Genomic DNA, 20,379 nt, shown 5'->3' on the forward strand with positions numbered 1-20,379 from the left:
GCTCCCAACTCACATTAGAGCTGTCCAGCTCAGCTCAGTAGGTCAGAAAAGCTGTCAGGCAGCACTAGGCAAATGCAGGATCACAGCAGCCCTGCTCATGGCTCCCCTCAACAAGGCACAGTCAACTCCCTGCAGGGGAATACCATCCTACAGCGGCAATGAGGGCAGCACGGAGCCCCTCCAATCCATAAGCCTTTATTTCTTGTCCAGACAGAACAGGCAGAGTCACAAAGCAGTCCAGCCTGGCCAAGCAAAGGCCTTACAAAAGCAGTACGCAAACCGTGGGAGGTGAAGGGGCTGAGGAATGAAAAAGCTCAGCCCTCCAGGGCCTTCTGTTTTCCTCTTGCCCTGCTGAATTGGATGAATTTCATGGGAGCCCTATGCTGGTCACAGTCACAGGAGAGCATGGCAGCCATCAGCACTGGGCTGGGGTTATCCTGGGGTTATCCTTCCCATCCTCTCCACTTCTCTGGATGTCTCCATGGTCCTGGCTGAGGCTGAAGTCCCTGATCTCCAGCCTAGCCACCTTTCCCTGGGGAGAAAAAGGGCACCAGTGTCAGAGACAGGCTGGAGCACATGGCAGTGCCTGCCACAGCCCAATCCTTCCATCCCAGCTGTGCCCAACCACAGGACCTCAGAGGTGCTGTCCGTGCTGAGGTGAGAGCAGCAGCCCCTCAGCCTGACCCTCCTGAGAACCCTCCCTGCAGATCCCTAGGAGGGATGGCACAGACATGGGTCACTCAAAGAGCTCAGCCTTCGGCATGATGTCTTTGCTCACCCTGTCCCTCCTGCAGGCAGGGAGCATTGCCTGGGACCAGGCTCTGCCTCCATGTGAGGCTCAGAGGGCAGAGCCATCCTGACCATCCCCAGCTACGGCAAATCAGGAGATGTATCAGTGCAGAGTACAAACTACTGCTTCTCCTGAAACTCCGCTTCTGCTGGGAGATTGCTGTTCTCATGCCACCTGCCCCATAGCCTGATAGTCACCTCTGTGATGGTTGTCTGCAGAACTGCATTTTCCTACCTTTTTAATTATCCTCCTGAGTTTTGTTGGGCAAGTACTTCCTGTCCCCTTCATACCTGCTGAACCTGTCCCCTCCCTACTCACCTGGAGTGCACAAGCCACAGGATAACTGCAACCACAAGACGGTCTGCCAACAGCACAACCAGTCCTATCACAATCCAATGCCACTGGCTCACAGTCTGCCCTGCAACAAACACAGATGCAGGGATGAGTGCCACAGCCCGGCCTCCTGCTGGCAATGGCCCCAAGAATGGCAAAGGGAATGCAGAAGTGTGTAAGCCTGTGTCCTAGCTGAGGTTTCTTCTGGGAGAGAGGATCACCTCATGTGTGGGGATCTTGCTCTGTTCCACGTGAGACCCAACTGCTCTTGTGTTAGGCCGGCTCGTTTCCAGTGAAGCTGCCAGGCTGGCAAAAGGGAACAGGCAGGAGAGAGGCTTGGGCACCAGAAGCAAGGTGGCACTTACCAAGAGAGAAGCTGTAGCAGACACAGGTGAACTTCTCTGCCTGTTGGAGGAGACAGGAGGGAGAGCTTAGCCCACTCCTGCAGCACTGGCCTAGCTGGAGGGAAGGGTCCCTGTGCAGGGCCAGCGAGTGAGCCGGTTGTGGCCCGGGAGCCCAGGGACACCACGGTGCCGGGGCATGGGACAGGAGCGTGGCCTCAGAGGCAGCCCAGAGGCAGCGAGGGCCCAGCCCCGGCCGGCAGCAGCCGCAGAGAGCAGGAGCCCCCCGATGGTACCTGCGGGCCGAGGCGGACGAGGCGCAGAAGGGCCGTGTAGTCGCGGCCCGGGCTGAGGGCAGCGTTGTGCAGGCCCTGCCCGCGGCTCCCGTCGCCCAGCACGAAGTCCGTGGGGGCGCTGAGGTTGAGGACAGCGGCCAGGTACACGCTGGCGTTGGAGAGCCGTGCCTGCCCCGAGCAGATGCTCTCGATCAGCGAGGCGTTGTGCGTCGCGGCCACGATCAGCTGGTGCTCCCTGCGGGCCCAAAGGCAGTGGCATAGGGCACGGGGCCACGGAAGGGAGGCGTCTGCAGGCAGCGCCGGCGTGCGGAGAGCCACGGCGGGGCTGCAGAGCCGCGGGGCTGCGCTCACCTGGCGGCCTCAGAGCCACGGGCCATGGGGAGCAGGGGGAGCACGGCCGTCCCTTGCGAGGGGGCGATGTCGCGGGCACTGCGGCAGCTGATGGTCTGGGGGTGCGGGGTGTCTGCAAGGGAACAGCGGGGAATGAGCATCGGCAGGGCCGGGCGAGTAGCAGAGACGGCCTCGGGCAGCGCAGGCCGCCGAGCAGGGCTCGCCTGTGCCCGGGCTCCCGGCCCGGCCCCCCAGCAAAGCTCACCGGAGCTGCTGTTGCTGTGAAACTCCCTCATCAGCGCAGCCCCGGCTCCAGCAGCCGTCAGCCCCTGGATCATCACGGCGTAGCTGCTGCCAGGGCTGTGCTCCGGCAGCCGGTGCTCGGTGACGGAGCCACTGAGGCGCAGCCGCTCGATCTCCAGCACGCCGCTGTCCCCTGCGTTCCTGGCTGTGATGCTCAGCTGCGGACAGGAGACGCAGCTGGGACGCAGCAGCTCCCGGCTGGCCGCTGGGAAGGTGCCCGCAGCTGGCAACGTCCCTGCCGGCCTGCCCTTCCCTGTGCCTGCCCCCTGTGCCTGGGCAAGGCTCCGGAGAGGAACAGGCAGGCGTCTCAGCCCTACGCAGGGAGCTCAAAACAGAGGAGAGGAGAGGAGGAATTCGGAGCCGACACTAATGATGTGTGAGCAGCAACGTCTGTGAGCAAAGGGCTGGGCCTCTGAGAAGGGAGGAGGGAGGCTGCTCGTTTGAAGGGCTGTAGATACATGCACTGAGCCCGAAGACAGTTCTTGCATTTCGTCATGGCTGTCCCTTGCCCACAGTTCCCAGTGTGCCTGCACAGAGTTCCAGGCTGGGAGGTGAGGGTCTGCCCTGGTCCCTGGGTACCTGGTATCCAATGATCTCCCCGTTGCAGGAGGGCAGCGCGCTCCACCTGAGAGAGCCCCTGTTGGGATCCAGCCACAGCTGCTCCGGTTTGTCTGGCACTGCAAGCACAGACCGTGGGGTCACACACAGGGCCATGGGCAGGGGCTGAGGCCGCAGGAAGCTGCAGCAGCTCCTGGCCAAGGGACAGGCTGCAAAGGGACGCCCTGCGAAGGGTTTGTCCCCTGCCAAGGCTGTGTGTGCTGCAGCAGTGGGAAGCACAACAGTGTGGGGTGGAGTGGGACAATGAGAAGGGGCTGTGCCCTGCTCAGGGCTCTCCCAGCCCTTCCCCAGAGGGCTCTCCACAGGACCCAAGCAGCTCTGATCCCAGGCACATCCCTGCATGGAGCAAATGGTCAGACTGAGCTGACAGGGGAGGGGAACATCTGTCCTCCCTGTGACACAGCTCTGGACTGTTCCTTGTCTCTGATATTTCTGTGCACTTACCTGTTTCCTTTGTTGTGAAGAACCATGAGAACAGGGTTGTGTTGGGAGGCATGTCAATGGTGACATTGTACTCAGTGAAGGGCTGCAAAGGGGAGCAGGTGAATGTTGCCTCCTGGCCATGTAACATCTGCTCTACATTCACCTCCTCAGCCTCACAGGGAGGGGAGGGAGGTGCTCCCAGCCGGCACATGGCCCTCATGCCCTGGCAGGCATTGGGGAACCTGCAGGTCCATTTCAGTTTGATGCTGGTGCTGGAAATCTCAAAGGTCTCAGGGTCAACCTGGAGAACTTCTGTAAAGGAAAGTTTACCAGAAGGTCACTTGATTCCCTTCCACTCCCAGCCATGCAAGGATGCTGCTGTCAGACAGCTTTGACATCTCATAACCCAACATAGTGGGTGGGAAAGGAGAGACTGAAGGTGGTCACTACAGCCCTCTCAAAGGGGAGCAGCAGTAGTTTTGAGTCATGGGGCGTTAGGAAACTGAATGTCAGCCATTGGGTGAATTTCTCCAGTGGCATAAGTGCTCCTGTTCAGTCAAACATCAGGACATCCTGGGGAGAACAGAGGGAAGCCAGGAGGGTGTGTCCCCAGCTGGGCTACATCACAGCTCACAGGGAGCACCAGAGGGATCCTGCCTGCCTCCAACCCTCTGAGCTGTGTGGCTGCAGCCATCCTTTGGTGCCATGGAAGAGCAAGCACAACAGGAGACATTTCCTCCTGGCCTGGAAGCAGGAGCTGCTTCCACAGCCTCCATCCTCACAGTGCTGTGGTCAGGGAAAACCCTGACCTTCCCATGCTTTCCCCCCTCAAAGATTTCCCCTTGCAAAGGATTACCCTGCTCCTGATCCCTCCCTTACCGATGCACACCACATTGGACTGAATGGGGATCCAGGCACCTCTGGAATCTCTTCCAAGCCAAAATTCTTTGTACCCATATGTCCCATAAACATCAGACTGGAATTGAATCTGACATTGGATTTCAGTGAAGGGTGGCTGGAAACCTTCAGGGCAGCTCAGCATCACTTTCTGATTCTTCTCATAGTTCTCTTGGTCTGGTGCTAGCTGGAGTCTGGAGTCCCATAGGGGCCTTTTGCACCCTTCTGTCAGAGTTGAAAGTTGGTGTTAGATGGGCTGGAGATGATGAGATGATGAAGTGGGTATGGGTGAGTGGTGAGAGACAAATCCCCAGCAACCCCTCTAGGCAATGAAGGGAGAGGGAAGGTGACATCCATCTGCTGGGATGTGACCAGAGGGCAAGCCTTGTTGGGAAGGGGCTTTCCTGATGCATGGAAATTGTGAAGGATCACTCATCCATGAACCTGCCCCATTCCCACTTGTGTCCATGGGCACCATATTCCCTCCTCCAAAGCCCAGAGCAGGGACATTCCCAGCACAATCACCCCTGCACCAGGGGACTCCCTCCAGCCTCTCATCCAGGCCTGTCACCCAGCCCAGCCCAGGTGGCACTTGCTGGGCCATGGCACCACCACTCCTGCTGGCATGCAGGGCCCTTCAACCATGGCTCATCCCTGCCACAGGGATCAGCCAGGCCCCTGTTACACTTGGGAGCTCCCTGTTCTCACTCACTCTGTGCCTTGGCTGCTCTCCTCCTGCCCCACACTGCTGGGCAGGGGGACAGGGGCTGAGCAGTGCCTTCTGCCTCCACATCTCCTGCTTTAACAATGCCCCTTCCCCTTTCTCGTGACACAACCCTTCCTTCTTCTCATCACGTCCTCACCAAATTCACCATCCTTCAGGCTCAGTGGGCAGTAGCTGAGCAGCTGGTCCCAGCAGTTTGTCCAATGCTGCAGGGGGAGGCTTTGTGGCAATGATTCCTACAGAGAAGGATGCTGGCTTCTGGAAGGAGCCCTTGCCGGTTCAAGCCTCTACAAGAAGGTTTGTGAGGTCTGAAGGGGTTTAAAATACAACCTGCCTTCTCCCAAAGGGGCACATGTGGGATCTCACAAGGTCCAGACCAACTTTGGCACAAAGGGAATTGCTGTGACAAGCCCCTTGTGCTGAGGCTTTGCTCTCAAACAGCCCTGATGGCAGAAGACCAGAGATGCCCAGCTGAGCACCACAACCAGCAGCTTTGTCCCCCTGCCACCCCAGCCTGGCTGGATGGAATGGAAGAAACTGCAGGTGGTCACTACAGCCCTCTCAAAGGGGAGCAGCAGTAGTTTTGAGTCATGGGGCATTAGGAAACTGAATGTCTGCCATTGGGTGAATTTCTCCAGTGGCACAAGTGCTCCTGTTCAGTCAAACATCAGGACATCCTGGGGAGAACAGAGGGAAGCCAGGAGGGTGTGTCCCCAGCTGGGCTACATCACAGCTCACAGGGAGCACCAGAGGGATCCTGCCTGCCTCCAACCCTCTGAGCTGTGTGGCTGCAGCCATCCTTTGGTGCCATGGAAGAGCAAGCACAACAGGAGACATTTCCTCCTGGCCTGGAAGCAGGAGCTGCTTCCACAGCCTCCATCCTCACAGTGCTGTGGTCAGGGAAAACCCTGACCTTCCCATGCTGTCCCCCCTCAGAGATGTTCCCAGGATCTCCCCCTGCAAAGGATTATCCTTCTCCAGATCCCTCCCTTACCGATGCACACCACACTGGACTGAATGGGGATCCAGGCACCTCTGGAATCTCTTCGAAGCCAAAATTCTTTGTACCCATGTGTCCCATAAACATCAGACTGGAATTGAATCTGACATTGGATTTCAGTGAAGGGTGGCTGGAAACCTTCAGGGCAGCTCAGCATCACTTTCTGATTCTTCTCATAGTTCTCTTGGTCTGGTGCTAGCTGGAGTCTGGAGTCCCACAGGGGCCTTTTGCACCCTTCTGTCAGAGCTGAAAGTTGGTGTTAGATGGGCTGGAGATGATGAGAAGATGAAGTGGTGGGAGAGAAATCCCCAGCAACCCCTCTAGGCAATGGAGGGAGAGGGAAGGCGACACATCCATCTGCTGGGATGTGACCAGAGGGCAAGCCTTTTTGGGAAGGGGCTTTCCTGATGCATGGAAATTGTGAAGGATCACTCATCCATGAACCTGCCCATATCCACCCCTGTGGACACTCCTATCCACCTCCCACATCCCAAAGCAGGGAGATTCCCATCCTATCTCTCCCTGTGCATCTCTCTGGAGCACTGCCATGTACTTCCATGCCCCCACTGAGCACAGCTCTGTCTCTGCCAGGGACAGCTCTGCATCTCCATCCCCTCATTGATGCATTGCTCCTCCCCCAGGTCTATCCCATACACCCTCCTGTCCCAGTGCCAAGGTCTCAGCCAGCCCTGCATCATCGGGCTCCTTTCATTCCCCTCTGCTCCAACCCCTGCAGCTGCAGGAGTTGCCTCCCAGGTCCCTTATCCATGGGCCAGCAGGGGAACAAGTGGCTGTGCTTACCCTTGCAGGTGGGAGTCTCATTCCACAGGATCTGGGCCCCTCTTGAAATGCATTGAATCTGTGGGACAGATGGTGCAAACCTCCCAGCACAGCTGAGCTGCACCACTTCGTTCAAGGCATAGCCGGTGTTCTTCCTTGGGTTAAACTGTAGTTTGGGGTCCCACTTGAAGGGAATTTTACATTTTCCTGTGTGCAAAGGCCAGGAGGCAGAGCCTGAGGGTCACTGGCCTGCAGCAGCATCCATGAGGATGAGGGAGTTTCATCCAGAGGGGTGCCAGTGCCTCTCTCTTCAGAGGGGTGGCAGAGATGGCACCTCCCAGGATGAGCCCCATCCCCCAGATACTTTATCCCTCCCCACACCCTCTGGAGCAGTGCAGGAGGGTTATCCCCAGGGTTATCCTGCCCACCTGCTGCTGTGGAGACACCCCAGCCAGAGGGGTCCAGCAGCCTTGGGCATGCTGCTCTCTCCCACAAATACACGGGCTGTGGGAGTGCACCAGACTCTGCTGGCACCACTCATCATTCATTGCATTCATTCATTCAGTCATTCCTTTCATTCTGCTGGACACAATCTACTCACACCCACAGGCACACTTGTTTGCAGCAAAATCCCACTCAAGTTGCCACTTTGCTTTTGGTCTGGATATTACACTTGTTATTTCCTCTGCTCTATCCCTCTCACAATTATCAGCTGGCTCCTAGGAGCAGCTACCTCCCATCCCATATCCCTGCCATCCTCACCCAAGACAAGTGACACCCCCTCATCTGAGTGGGCTGAAGGGGCTTAGAGCATGTAGGTGTTTCACCAGCTGCACGTTTGGTTGTGTTTTGCACCATGTAGACTGGGCAATTGATTGAAGTAAATCTTCATATTTGTTTTCATTAAATTCTAGACAGGCGTGCTGCTGCCTCTCTGCATGCATCTGCATTTGGGTCTCTACCCTCTGACCAGACCCCACTTTTCACAGAACAACTGTAACTCTCTGAGAGTGTTCCTCCACCATACAAATTTAGCTGTAGCTGTCCAAACTTTGTCCAATGTTACCAGGGTGCAGTCAGGCAGGCACGGAGAGTTTGCACTGCTTCCTACAACACCAAAGTGGCATCAGGACTCCCCAGGAAATCAGGAGTGCTCTGCAGACCTCATGCAGTAATGGACCACAACAGCTGCACCCCCTCAGACAGAATGAAACCCCTGACAAATAAGTGGGGAACAAAAGAGCCCCAGACTGGCAAATTGAGCATCAAGTATTTCAGTCAGGTGAGCGCTACTCATGAAAGCATTTCCTATGTTTTAATTTGCATTTCAGGGCCCTAAAATGTGCCTCTAGGATGATTATTCACTGATGGGTATTCTTTGATCCTAGAGGTACCACAGAAATGTGAACAAAGTTGTTTGAAAAGCGTCATGTGAGGCTTGGCCTGAAGCAAGAAGCAGTTTGAGGGGATGGAAACTCTGCAGTGGAGGTAGCCTTAGGAGCTGAGTGGGTTGTGAATGCTCACGAGCTTGGCTGGCCTCTCCCACATGGCCGTACTCTTGACTTCAGTGCGAGGGAGACTCACTATTTATCCTTTTATAACTGTACCACACCTCCTGGTAGTTGTGAGACCTCTCACAGCACTCAAAGCTATTAAATAAGGGAGAGGTGATCAACCTTTCAGGGATGGTGGACACTGGAGTTGATGTCACCATCATTGTCTGCTCCCAGTGTCTACTGGACTGAAAATTGGTACCTGTGAATAGGGTGATCTCTGGGATTGGAGGAGCTTCCACCTCAATGAGGAGCAAAGGGACCATCCTAATTGAGGGACCTGATGGTGGGGTGGCCACAGGAGAACCGTTCATGGTATGGGTTCCCATTGCCTTTTTTGACTGGGACCTATTATCTCAATGGGGGGCAAGGCGAGAGACCCCTTCAACACCACAGGATTTCTAGTTGGGGCTGCTGTGGAGCATGCCACTCCACCACTCACCTGGAAGACAAACTGGTGTGGGTGGACCAGTGGCCCCTCCCAACTGAAAAGCTGAAAGCATTCGAGTCCCTCATGCAGGAGTTTTCCAAGGGCCACGTCGTACCAACCAACTGCCCTTGGAACACCCCTGTCTTTGTTATCAAAAACTCCAGTAAGGACAGGTGGCTCCTGCATGACCTCAGAAAGATCAATGAGGTCATTGAAGATATGGGTCCCCTGAAGCCCGGCCCTCCCTCACCCTACACGCTTCCCAGGGATTGGAGGCTGGCAGTCATTGACATGAAAGACTGCTTTTTTTTTACATCCCACTCCATCCAAGAGATGCCCTGTCGTTTGCCTTTTTAATCCCATCCTTGAACAGGCAAGCCCCCTGAAAAGATACCACTGGAGAGTACTCCCCCAAGGCATAAAGAACTCTCCATCGTTCTGCCAGTGGTTTGTCACCCACATTCTCTCACCTATCAGAACAAAGTTTCCAGACACCATTGTCCTCCCCTACATGGACGACATTCTGATTTGTACCCAGACGGACACATATTTAGACATTGTGCTCAAAAAGTCCATCCATGTCATCAAGGAGGCAGGATTTGAAATTGCAACAGAAAAGATTCAGCACACCTGCCTGTGGACCTGCCTTGGACTCTGAATTGGTGAACAGACCATCGTACCCCAGCAGCTCACCATCAAATATGACCCAAAACCCTGAGGGATCTTCACCAGTTCTGTGGAGCATCAGATGGGTCCATTCACTGCTGGGGATCATGACAGAGGACCTTGCAATTGTTTTCAACCTTCTGCAAAGCTGTGAGGACCTCAACTGATGGCGCATTATCACTCCAGAGGCCAAGGCAGCAATCCAAAAGGTATTGACCAACAAAATTGAAAGCATTTACAATGAGACAGGCCCACCACACAGACCCTAGCCTGCCTTTTTGTTTTGCAGTTTTGGGAAAGTCAGCCAAATACCATGGATTAATTCTTCAATGAGACCCCACTTTGAAGGATCAACTTTTAATTATGGAGTGGGTGTTCCAATCCCACCCACCAATTAAAACCGTTACAACACCCCAAGATCTGATGGCTCGGCTCATCACAAAGGCCAGAGCACACCTCAGGACCTTGATGGGTTGTGATTTCACATGCATATACCTACTATTGACATTAAAAGATCTGGATACTTTGCTCCAGACAAACGAGAACCCCCAGTTCACTCTTGACAGCTACCCAGGTCAAATTTCAACTCATTTCCCAAAACACAAACTTTTTATTTCGACCTTTAATCTGGTTTCAAAATCATTAAAAAGTAGAACTCCTCTGAAGGTACTGAGAATTTTTACTGATGGCTCAGGCAGATCCCACAAGTCAGTTATGACTTGGAAGAGCCCAGACAGTTAGGAGGGGAAGTCTGATGTCTGAATTGTTCAGGGATCCCCACAGATTACAGAATTAGCAGCTGTTGTCAGGGCCTTTGAGAAGTTCAAGCAGCCTCTAAAACTGGTCACAGATTCGGCCTGTGTTGATGAGGTAGCTGAGAGAGATGAACATTCATTGTTAGAGGAGGTCTTCAACCCAAATTTACACAAATTGCACTTGAAACTGGTTTACCTACTCTCCCATCAAGAGCAACCATACCATATTATGCATGTGAGATCACACACCAACCTCCCAGGACTGATTGCCGAAGGTAATCAGAGGGCTGATGCTCTGGCCATGGCCGTACAAGCTACTTTGCCTGATATATTCAACCAAGCAAAGCTGAGCCATCAATTTTTTCATCAGAATGTTCCAGCCCTTATCCAAATGTTTAAAATTTCACAAGATCAAGCCAGGGCAATTGATGGCTTGTGCCATAGTTTCCAAGACTTTAACCTGCCTTCTTATGGAAGCCAGAGTTAACCCTCACAGCCTTGAAAGTCTGCCGTTGTGGCAGACTGATTCACCCACTATGCTCCCTTTGGGACACTCAAGTACATTCATGTGTCCATTGACACATTGTGTGGGGCTGTGTTCACCTCGGCTCATGCAGGAGAGAAGCTAAAAGATGTCATCAAACACCTCCTCCTTGCGTTTTCCACTTTGGAAAATAAAAACTGACAATGGTCAGTTGTCAGTTTTTATTTTTATTGGAAAATAAAAACTGACAACGGTCCTGCTTACGCTTCCCACATATTCCAGCAGTTTTTAGCCAGTGAGGGGTGAAGCACACCACTGGCATACTCCACTCCCTGACAGGACAATCCATTGTAGAGAGGGCCCACCATACCATCAAGCGGGTCATTGATCAGCAGCATGGGGGAGGCTGAAACCTTATCAAGCATTGAAAGACTGTGCGAGGCTCTTTATGTTATCAATTTTCTTAATAATTAATTTGCAGAGCCAAATCCCCACATTGTCAGGCACTTCTCAAATAATACCAGAGCTCATAGAGAAGCCACCTGTGCTAATCAAGGACCCCAAAACCAAATGGATAATGGGCACTTTCCCATTAATAACTTGGGAGGAGAGAGTATGCCTGTGTGTCCCCAGGATCAGGCCCAAAGTGGATCCCCAGCTGTTTTAGGTGTGAAATGGGTGTGTGTATTCTATACCCATCTGTGGAGCAGTTATCTTCTGTTAACTGGGCAGTTTTCTTTATCTCTTCCACAACCAATCCTCCCTCTGGGGAGATATCTCCTGTTAATGGGCCACTGCATGTCACTGCCTGACTGATAAAATTACATCATCCTATTGTGAGACTCTCTGCCCAGAGGGAGTAGCCAAGCATTCCTATCTGGGTATAAGCAGGGATTTGGAAGAACACAGGCAGCATTTTCCACTGGATTCTCAGAGGAGCAGCCCTTTCCCACAGGATTCCCAGAGGAAGACCAGGCCCACCTATACCACCACTGGATCTTCAGAGGAAGACTACACCCTTTCTACAGGATCACTGCTTCAACAGACCCACATCTGTCACTCCAGGAGAACTGCAGCCACCGTTTAATGGGACTGCTACCAACACCCTGACCCACAGGGTGTCAGGTCGTATTCTGACTCTGACAGTGTTGTTTTTTGTTACTGCATTGTTTATTTTATTTTTAAAAATTTTCTTCCCTAATAAAGAACTTCTACTCCGGCTCCCATAACTTTGCCTGAGAGCCCCTTAATTTCAAAATTATAACAATTTGGAAGGAGGGGGTTTACATTTTCCATTTCAGGAGAGGCTCCTGCCTTCCTTAGCAGCCACCTGTCTTTTCAAACCAAGACACTGGCAAAAACATCAAGCTGTATCAAGAGCCACCAGACACAGAACCCAGAAGAACTCCTGAAGATCAGAAAAAGAAGATACAGACCAGACACATACAGACTGGAGAAGGAGAAAGAGAAGAAAGAAAAGAACCACACGCTGCACAGACCCAACTTCTGAAATCAGCTCTGCCTCACCTAGACCATGAGACTGCCTACTGGATTTTCCATGTGGGATAAGTTATGTCCCATCTTAAGATCTTGTTACTTTTTAACTTCCTTTTCTTTCATAATATTTCTATTTTATGCTATCCTCTAAGTTGCTAAATTAGTTTCACTTCCCTCACATCCCTCTAACATAAAAACAGAAAAAAGGGTGGAGTGTTGTGGGAAGAAGACAATAGAAGTTACAAGGTTACATATTTCCCCAGTTACAAGTTTCCTTTTAAAACTCACAGGAAGAACTCCTCTTTCCTAGGACATGACCATGAGTTACCAACTAGTCACCACCACACTCTGGATGTTTCTCACCCTACCACCGGTGACCACGTGGATTGTCCCGCAGTCAGCCCAAAACATCTGGGTCGCCCTGGCAACGACCCTCTAACAAGACAGTTTGTGTCTGCCCATGGACAACGTAGAAAATCTACTGTGAACATGGCTGAGCAGCCACAGATTTTCTACTGCTGGCCCATGGACACGGCTGTCAAGACTTTGCCAGGGTGTGCAGTTTTAACATATCCTCACATTCAAGGTTGATCCAAGCATCCAGAGGCTGGAAGAGCTCACAGAAAACATCAAGACTGAGAAAAGCACTGATGAACTTACTGAATTCTTTGAAAGAGGGGGACACACAGGATGGGTTTCCTGTGAGTCCTTAGTCAAGGGACTGTTTTAATTATGATTGTTGTTTGGCTAGTTAGGTTCCTATGTTTTATTAAGTGTCTGCAGAGGTCCATGGGAGAAGCCTTTTTAATTAAACAAGAAGGAGGAGTTGTGAAGGCCCGTGAGCCCAATGGGAAAAGGGCAGTGGCAATGCCCTGGAGGCATCCCCCATCGGTTAGGGGGAGACAGAAGGCTTCCCCCACGGTGCTCTGTAGCACTATGCTAATTTCCTCCAGTTCGGTATTCCCTGTTGGCCTGTTGGCCGTCGCTACCCCTTTTACCCCATATGATCTTTTTCTAGCATATTCCTCAGTCCCTTTGTCCCCATTGGTTAATGTAACTCTGCCTGTCCACCCTGGCACTCCCCATTGGCTGCTGCCCTTTTTACCACACCTATGTTCTCAGTTGATTGGCCCAGATGCTTTGATCCTACCCCTCTCTTGCACATTTATACCCTGGACCCTCCATTGTCCATTGTCTTCTGTTCCTGGACTCTTTCAGTGATGGACCTTAATAAACCCTGGCTGGAACCCTATACATAAGATCCTCCTGTGTCTTTCATGCCTGCAAGCTGTGGTGTGCTTGAGTTATTGAGTGTGTGAATGTCATGTGCCTGCCCAAACATTCTCCCTCCGAGGACACTTGCAGGGAAGGTAGGGGCACTGACAACCTCACCTCACTGCTACCCACACATGTGCCAACATTGTGTTTGCCCTTTGGACACAAAGACTACAGAGGAGAGCAGTCCTGCAAGCAAACCCTTGTGCTCCCTCCTTGCTTCTTCTCTGCCCACAGGGCCCCTTGCAAGCACCAGAGTGATTCCTGTCCTCTGTGACTCATCCTTTCCTTCCCAAGCTCTCTGTGTGAGAGAGCTTGGGAAGGAAAGGATGGGCTGTGTTTGATGCCATGTGCTTGCTAAGGGGAGCTAAGAAAAGCAGCCACAGTTTCCACAGAGAAAACCACTGTTTTTCCAGTTGCATTGGAGAGTTGCACTGTAAGCCACTGAGAACAAAACATGGGTCTTACAGCATCTCTCTGAATTTGGGAAGGGAGGTGATCATTTGGCCCCACTTTTTAAATTCCTCCCAGGCTCCCCTGTGCCCTTTGCCCTGCCAGATGTGCCCCTGTTGTGCTCAGGGGCAGACAGAGGCTGATACAGCACCCACGTCCAAGATGGGCACAGACCATGCTGAGCAGAGCCCAAGGGCTGGGTGGGAGAGATCAGAAAAGGCAGGCAGAGCCCACAGCTCATTCCCATACTCAAAGAATCCAGTGACTGGAGAGTACCACTACAGGGGAATGCACCAGCTAGAGAAATTATCCTGGGAGTTAACAGTGTCTGACAGAGGGATGAGTATGGCAAAAAAAAGCTTGCTTGCCTTGCAGAGGGGCAGTGTATACCAACAGGGCAGCCTGAGGGACTGCCAAAGCCTATCTACCTTGTGCACACAGAGCAGCCTGCCAGCAGTGCCCAAACACCACAGCCCCTCCAGGGCTTGCCTCCTGCCCACATTCCTACTGCTGCAGAACCCCCTGTCACAGCACGGACATCATCTGCATCCAGGCATCTACAGCTGCTCAGTCTCTCCTTGTGGCATTTCTGATGATTGAGGATAAAGCCTAGAAAGCTCTGCTTCCCTGCAGATTGGGGAAGAGAAGGCACTTTCAGTCCATGCCTGCTTTCGTCTCAAGAACATTGTTGAGATTACAATCCAGCTCGGCCACACCTCTCCAAGCCTGCCAGGCATGTGATTATCACTTGAGGCTAATCGGGAGAAACCAATCCATGGCTGCTGGATGCAGTCGGGATGCACAGGCTGGGAGGGACACCTCTGTCCTCACGCTCCTTACACCCCTTTCCAAGTCATTCCATAGAAATTGCTGTAGGAAAAGGGCACCTTGGAGCAAAGAAGCCTGTGCTTTAACCCAGGGTGAGTTTTTGTGCGCTTTGGAGGTGTCCATGGGAAGCTGTCAAGGGATCTCCACTGGAGAGATGGAACTCCCCACTAGTGCAATGCAGTTGGATGTATTTGTGGGGCTGGAACACTAAAGGAGAAAGGAGACTGCTCAGACAGAAAGGGGAAAAAACCTCTCAGCTTCCAACCTTGTAGGGATTAACAGCAATTGGGAGAGTAATGGAACAGTTCTCAGACTGTTTTTTACCCTGCAAAGTGGTACGCAGAGAGACGCCCACAAGTCTCTCTGCCCCAGCTAGAGGAAGGAGGCTGAGTCAAGTGAAATTTCAGCAAGGAAAATATGGAGTAGATGTGACCAAATAGGTACCTTTTGTAATGTGCAATGTGTGCTCACTGTGAAATGGGAAATACTGAATGCCTGAGACAGGAGTGGTAACAAAAGGTTGGTCTATTTGCCTCGAAAGGCAGATATTTACTGTTTTGGGTTTTTTTCCTAGTTGATGCTATTAAATGAATACTCTCCTCTCTGATACTGTTTATTACTCATGAATCTAGAAAGCCTTTTCCAGAAATGTCTGGACTGCCTGTCCCTACTGCAAGGAGTTCTGAGCCTGGCAGGCTAAACAAAGGCCCAGCATGGGCCAGAAGGGGAGGGTCAGGAGAAAGGAGAAACAGCTATGCTGATCATTCAGGTCAGGCTCCTGGGTTCAGCCCTTTGCTTAACAGCAGAAGGTGTTCTTTCTTACACTTTATTATCTCACACACAAAGAAGAAAGGACAAGGTGAAATCTAAGAAGCAGTAGGCAAAGTTCAACCCTTTTGGCAGGGCAGCTCAGCAGCTGAGAGAGGTGGCAGCAAAGCACACTGCAGTCTTGCTGTGTTTGATGCCATGTGCTTGCTGAGAGGAGCTAAGAAAAGCAATCACTCTTTCCACCAGTGGAAAGTTGTACTGCAAGGCACTGCGAACACAAACACGGGTCTTAGAGCCTCTCTGTGCTCCTGACTAGCAACCAAAGCTGCTGAGCAGGTCTTCAAGAGTGATGGCGCAGAGAGACCCTGGGGATGCTCTGCTTGGGAGTCGTGGCAGGGAAAGGGGGTGGCAAAGCAAGTCACTGAACAAGGGCTGAACAAGGCATTGTGAGAAGTGCTGGGAAATGGTGGTGCTTTAACCTGTACTGGTCCACCAAATGCTAAAGGACATCTGACATGTGTCTAAGGACAGGAGGCAAAATTCGTGTTTCCTTAATCTGTGCCCTGGTGATGGGAAGTGGAAGCATGGTGGAGCACACAGTTCACCACCCCTAGGGTGCCAAGACCCAGGCACTCCTCTGCAGTACTTCTTAGCACTCATGTTCCCCAGAGGATGTACTCTAGGTACAGTTTGGAATTCGGCTGACACAAACCCTTTCAGATTGGCTATGGCTTAGTTTCAGCTACCATCCTCCCACGCCCTGGTCATTGCAGCTGTGCTCCTTGTTAGAACCTCTTGTCAGCTGCCACTAGATCACTGCACAGTGTCAAGCAAGGCTGATGAAAAAGGGGTCTGAGTCAGCTTGTATGCCAGATCCTTTGCACAGAAAACGTGCCCTAGAAACTTCCCCACCCACCTTCCATGTGCACTGGGGCTGTAAAGGGAGGAGAGTTTTGTACAGGTATGGCATTTCAGGGAGGAAATGCCTGTGAGAGTAGCACAGCAAGACAAAAAGACAATGACACAATGCACCCTGTTCAGTGCACAGTGGGGCAAGCTGAGCAGCAGGGCCAACCGCACGTGCAATCCACATCCTGTGCCTGTGGCTGCACTGCTGCTCGCTGCACTGCTCTCTGTGGCACTCTGCACAATGGGTTGTACCCTGTATCTGCCAGGGGATGTGCTCAGGGATCCTGCCCTATTGTTCCCTCTCTCTGTCCAACAGCTTTACCCTGGCCCACTGCCGCTGTCAGCCCATTGCACCCTGGCAGGGATGGGAGAGACCCTCCTGCCTCACTCGGGCCATTTTCCTTGTCCTGTCCCTCTGCAAGAGAAGGACCCTGATGCATCAAGTTGGAGCTCAGCAGAGGTGCCAGGATGGGATGAGCCCACATGCTGAGGATGCACGCAGGGCTGCTCACACTGTTGGGTGTGGCCAGCATATGTTTCTGTCTTGGTTCCTCTTTTCACAAGCACCAAGGTGCAAACTCAGCAATATCATCTGTGTCACGGGCAGTGCCAGACTCCTCTGGGGATGGCTGGGTGGCTGAGATCTGCAAAGTGTGAAAAGAGTCCGCAGGAACCTGTTGCATGCCACTGTACATAACACAGACCGATCCTGGTCTTAGTGTGCACCAAACAGGAAAGCCATGGTTGCACATGCTGGCCTGGGAGAACAGCTTCAGCAGGGATCTGAGCAATGGGAAGGCACTCTGGGCAGGAGAATGTCTTCTGTTGCAGTTTTAGCCCTTGTTTTCTGCGTGACAGTGTGCTGTGCTTACACTCTCTGCAACCACACACATTTTCCCTGGAAACAGGCTCCCGTGACACCTCTCACACAGTACAGACCCTGATGTCACTTCACATCAGCAATTAAAGTTTCTGATCCCATTCCCTGTACTCTGTCACAGCCACTAGATCTGCTGTTTTCTCTAGCCTGCATCCACCCAGATACAACACCACAGCAGACCAGGATGACAGGATTAGATGCTAGTTTAATGATTTTTATCACCTAGCTCCAAGTTTAATGATTTTTATCACCTAGCTCCAAGAAAATTAGTTTAGACAAATACTTCAAGAACGATACAAGACAATGCAAGGTCACAGTTCCTGCATCCACAGCTCAACTGCCAGACAGTGCAGCCACCTGGGAGGACAGACAACATGTAAGCCTGCAAATTCCCACTGACTCTGCTGGCATCAAAGTGTGCAGCCAGGGAAGGAAGAGCCCAGCAGAACCCTGGGGGTGCCCTGATCCTTCCAGCATCAAGGAAGTGCATTAAAGAGCAATCCCAGAATATGATAAGTCCTGTCCCCAGATTTTCCTGGACACCCACGGCCTCAGCTCATGGCTCCCCAGATCTTGGTTGGGCACCAGCACCCATCTCCATCTGTGGTGAGGACATGGCACGCTGACACTGTGCCAGGACAGATGGACACCTTGTATTTCCAGCTCCATGGAGACACACTACAGACTCTGCAGAGGCTTTCCCAGCAGCCCAGGCTTTGCTGCCCTCCATCCTCAGCAGAGCTCTGCCTAGCCACAACCCAGCTGGTGGACTTGGGCCCCAGTGTGGACATCAGTCAGACTTCCCTGATACAGCTGCTCTATCCTGCACGCCATAAGGCTGCACAGGGGCTCTGCAAAAGGAGCACATGGGGGTAGAGGAGAGAGCACTGCTTACCTCTTCCCTTGGGTTTTCCATAGTTGTTGGGATAGAGCTTATAACGATTTTGTGCTGCCAGCAGAGGTGTAAGGAGCAGGAGACACATCCATTGCAGGGCCATGTTTGCCTATGCTCCCAGGGCAGGACTGATGTCTCAGCTGCCCTGGCTGCCTCACTACACACTCATCTGATTGTGAGTGGTGCGAGCACGGAAAGGAAACAGGCACGCAGAGAAGTCACATATGGTGCAAGAAGCTTCCTCACTGGAGAGGGAAACTCCGCCAGTGTCAGCACTGCCTTCTTTCTCTTTCAGCTCCATGACTGTTTTGCTTTCTTGCTGTCTCTAATTCCTTGTCCAAAATCATAGTTTTTAGGTCTTCTGTCAGGACCAGCTATTAACGGCAGCTGGGTTGCCTCCTTTCCCAGCACAGATTTTAGAAGGACTTGTGAGGTGTTCTGGTTTGTGGCTGGGCTTTAGCAGGAAGATGTGTCTTCCATACTCACCCAGATATTCAAGCAGTGACTACACCAGGAAAATCCTCACCTTTTTACTGCTGTGATAAGGAGTGTGACAAAAGGGACTTCTGAAGGGCACAGATGACCTTAATTACATTGCAGTGTGTGCCACAGATGGGCAAGGTTTTGGCAGGAGTGTCTGGGTGCTCAGGATTGGCCTGAGAAATGATGTTTTGGCAGAAGTGGACATGAGCCCTGGAGGCCTCAAGCTCAACTGCTATGGCACATTGTGTTGTGAAAGCTTGGTGGTAGCAGGAATAACCATGAAGGGGTAGGAGGCCAGCACAGGCAGTGGGGCAGAAAAGAGACTGCTGGTGAGGCTGTCTGTGCAGCTGGAGGCTGATGGCACTGGCCACAGCAGACCCAACCATCAGAGGAGGCCCAGGGCAGAAGCTGATGAATTTGTGTTTCCCCAGCCACCCTGCTGGATGTGCCTGGCCTGCATCCCAAGTGAAACACAGAACTATTGGAAAAACAAGTCCTCAAGTCTTCTCTGAGGCTTCACAGCCAGGCTGCATTCCCCTGTGATGGTTCTCCTCTGTTGTGCTCCTCAGCAAGGACTGGTGTTCACACACCTGGGGTCAGGCTCTGCTTTCTGCTGATTTGCACACCCTGCAACACCTTTATTCAGCAACACTGAGCAGGCCAGTGCAGGGTGGCCCTCTCCAAATATATTCCCACTAGCCATGACAAAAACTAACCCTAAGCAAATCATGGTAGAATTCTTGTTTTCTTCTTTTTCTTCCAATATAGGAGCTGCCTGTGGGCAGATACTCCTGCAGTCCTTTATCTCTCAGGAACAGAGCAGGAGACTGCCCAGCCACATTCCCTCCAAGGCTCAGAAAACCAGTCTCCCTTGTCCATGTTTCACCTCTTCCTGCAACAGCGCTGGCAGGGCCAGGAGTCCCCACCTCCAGGAGCCTGCCTTTTTATTTCCTTTGCTCAAATATGAAGCTCACCCGTAGGGAGTTCACTGTACTCAAACATATCTGCCTTGGAAAAGGTGTCATGGGGCTGCAAGTGCACAGACAAGACTCTGGTGTGGGAGCAGGGCACAGCCTGGGAGGTACCTGGGAGGTAGGTGTGATCTGTCCCATGTATCTGGGAGTTTTGGGGAGTGGAGGGAAGCAACTGGTGCTCTGCCTTCAGCTACAGCTGCAACTCAGAGGTCACCTCTCCCTGCCCCTTTGTGTTTCTGGGCCTTTCAAGAAAAAAGTTAAAGAGCTGCAAAAGCAAACAGTGTTAGAAGGAACAGGTTCTTCAGTTTGGAAGACCTTTGCAAAAGGAGTAGAATTCCATAAATTAAAAAAGTCTAAAAAAAAATCACATCCCTGGTCCCACCCTGCAACATTCCCAACAGAACAATGTCTCTCAACTCCTATGTTACCAGTATCTGGCATCTCTGAAAATCCTTCATGGCCCTGCATGAAACCTCAAAAGCGATGGACAAAGCAATTTGTCAGGAAACTATCTAATTCTTCCCACTCCCCCAAGCTCCACACCACAAAAATTCAGCCTTGAGTGTAACCCAGGCTCTGGCAGGGAGGATGGAGGGGTGTTGCAAATCAGTTCTGCTTTCTTCGGAGGGTCCAACGTCTTCTGGTCACACCAGGCAAACTGAAAACCACACAGACAGCTGCATCCAGCAGGTCT

General features: G+C 52.2%; 1 protein-coding gene and 1 long non-coding RNA gene across 4 annotated transcripts; both read right to left on the reverse strand.

The window, feature by feature from the left end:
* Nucleotides 1–179: 179 nt before the first annotated feature.
* Nucleotides 180–1,073, reverse strand: LOC132341551 (uncharacterized). Its single transcript, XR_009490263.1, has 2 exons — nucleotides 1,025–1,073; nucleotides 180–532 (listed from the first exon to the last, which is right to left on the reverse strand). It is a non-coding gene; the product is annotated as an uncharacterized LOC132341551 (long non-coding RNA).
* LOC132341548 (uncharacterized) lies at nucleotides 1,071–18,444 on the reverse strand. 3 transcript variants are annotated; one of them, XM_059873199.1, is made up of 11 exons: nucleotides 18,229–18,444; nucleotides 6,857–7,042; nucleotides 6,050–6,301; nucleotides 4,314–4,556; nucleotides 3,456–3,746; nucleotides 2,973–3,070; nucleotides 2,356–2,551; nucleotides 2,112–2,223; nucleotides 1,761–1,995; nucleotides 1,489–1,528; nucleotides 1,071–1,208 (listed from the first exon to the last, which is right to left on the reverse strand). In XM_059873199.1, exons 1-11 carry the CDS (start codon nucleotides 18,329–18,331, stop codon nucleotides 1,105–1,107), a joined length of 1,860 nt encoding a protein of 619 aa, XP_059729182.1. In that variant the 5' UTR covers nucleotides 18,332–18,444; the 3' UTR covers nucleotides 1,071–1,104. The 3 variants fall into 3 exon arrangements, with proteins under 3 accessions (XP_059729182.1, XP_059729183.1, XP_059729184.1); XM_059873200.1 differs by lacking the exon at nucleotides 4,314–4,556; XM_059873201.1 differs by lacking the exons at nucleotides 4,314–4,556; nucleotides 6,050–6,301; nucleotides 6,857–7,042 and having other exon boundaries at nucleotides 18,229–18,443.
* Between the last annotated feature and the right edge of the window lie 1,935 nt (nucleotides 18,445–20,379).

Source organism: Haemorhous mexicanus, chromosome Z, assembly GCF_027477595.1.
Source record: "Haemorhous mexicanus isolate bHaeMex1 chromosome Z, bHaeMex1.pri, whole genome shotgun sequence".
NCBI classification, from domain to species: Eukaryota; Metazoa; Chordata; class Aves; order Passeriformes; family Fringillidae; genus Haemorhous; species Haemorhous mexicanus.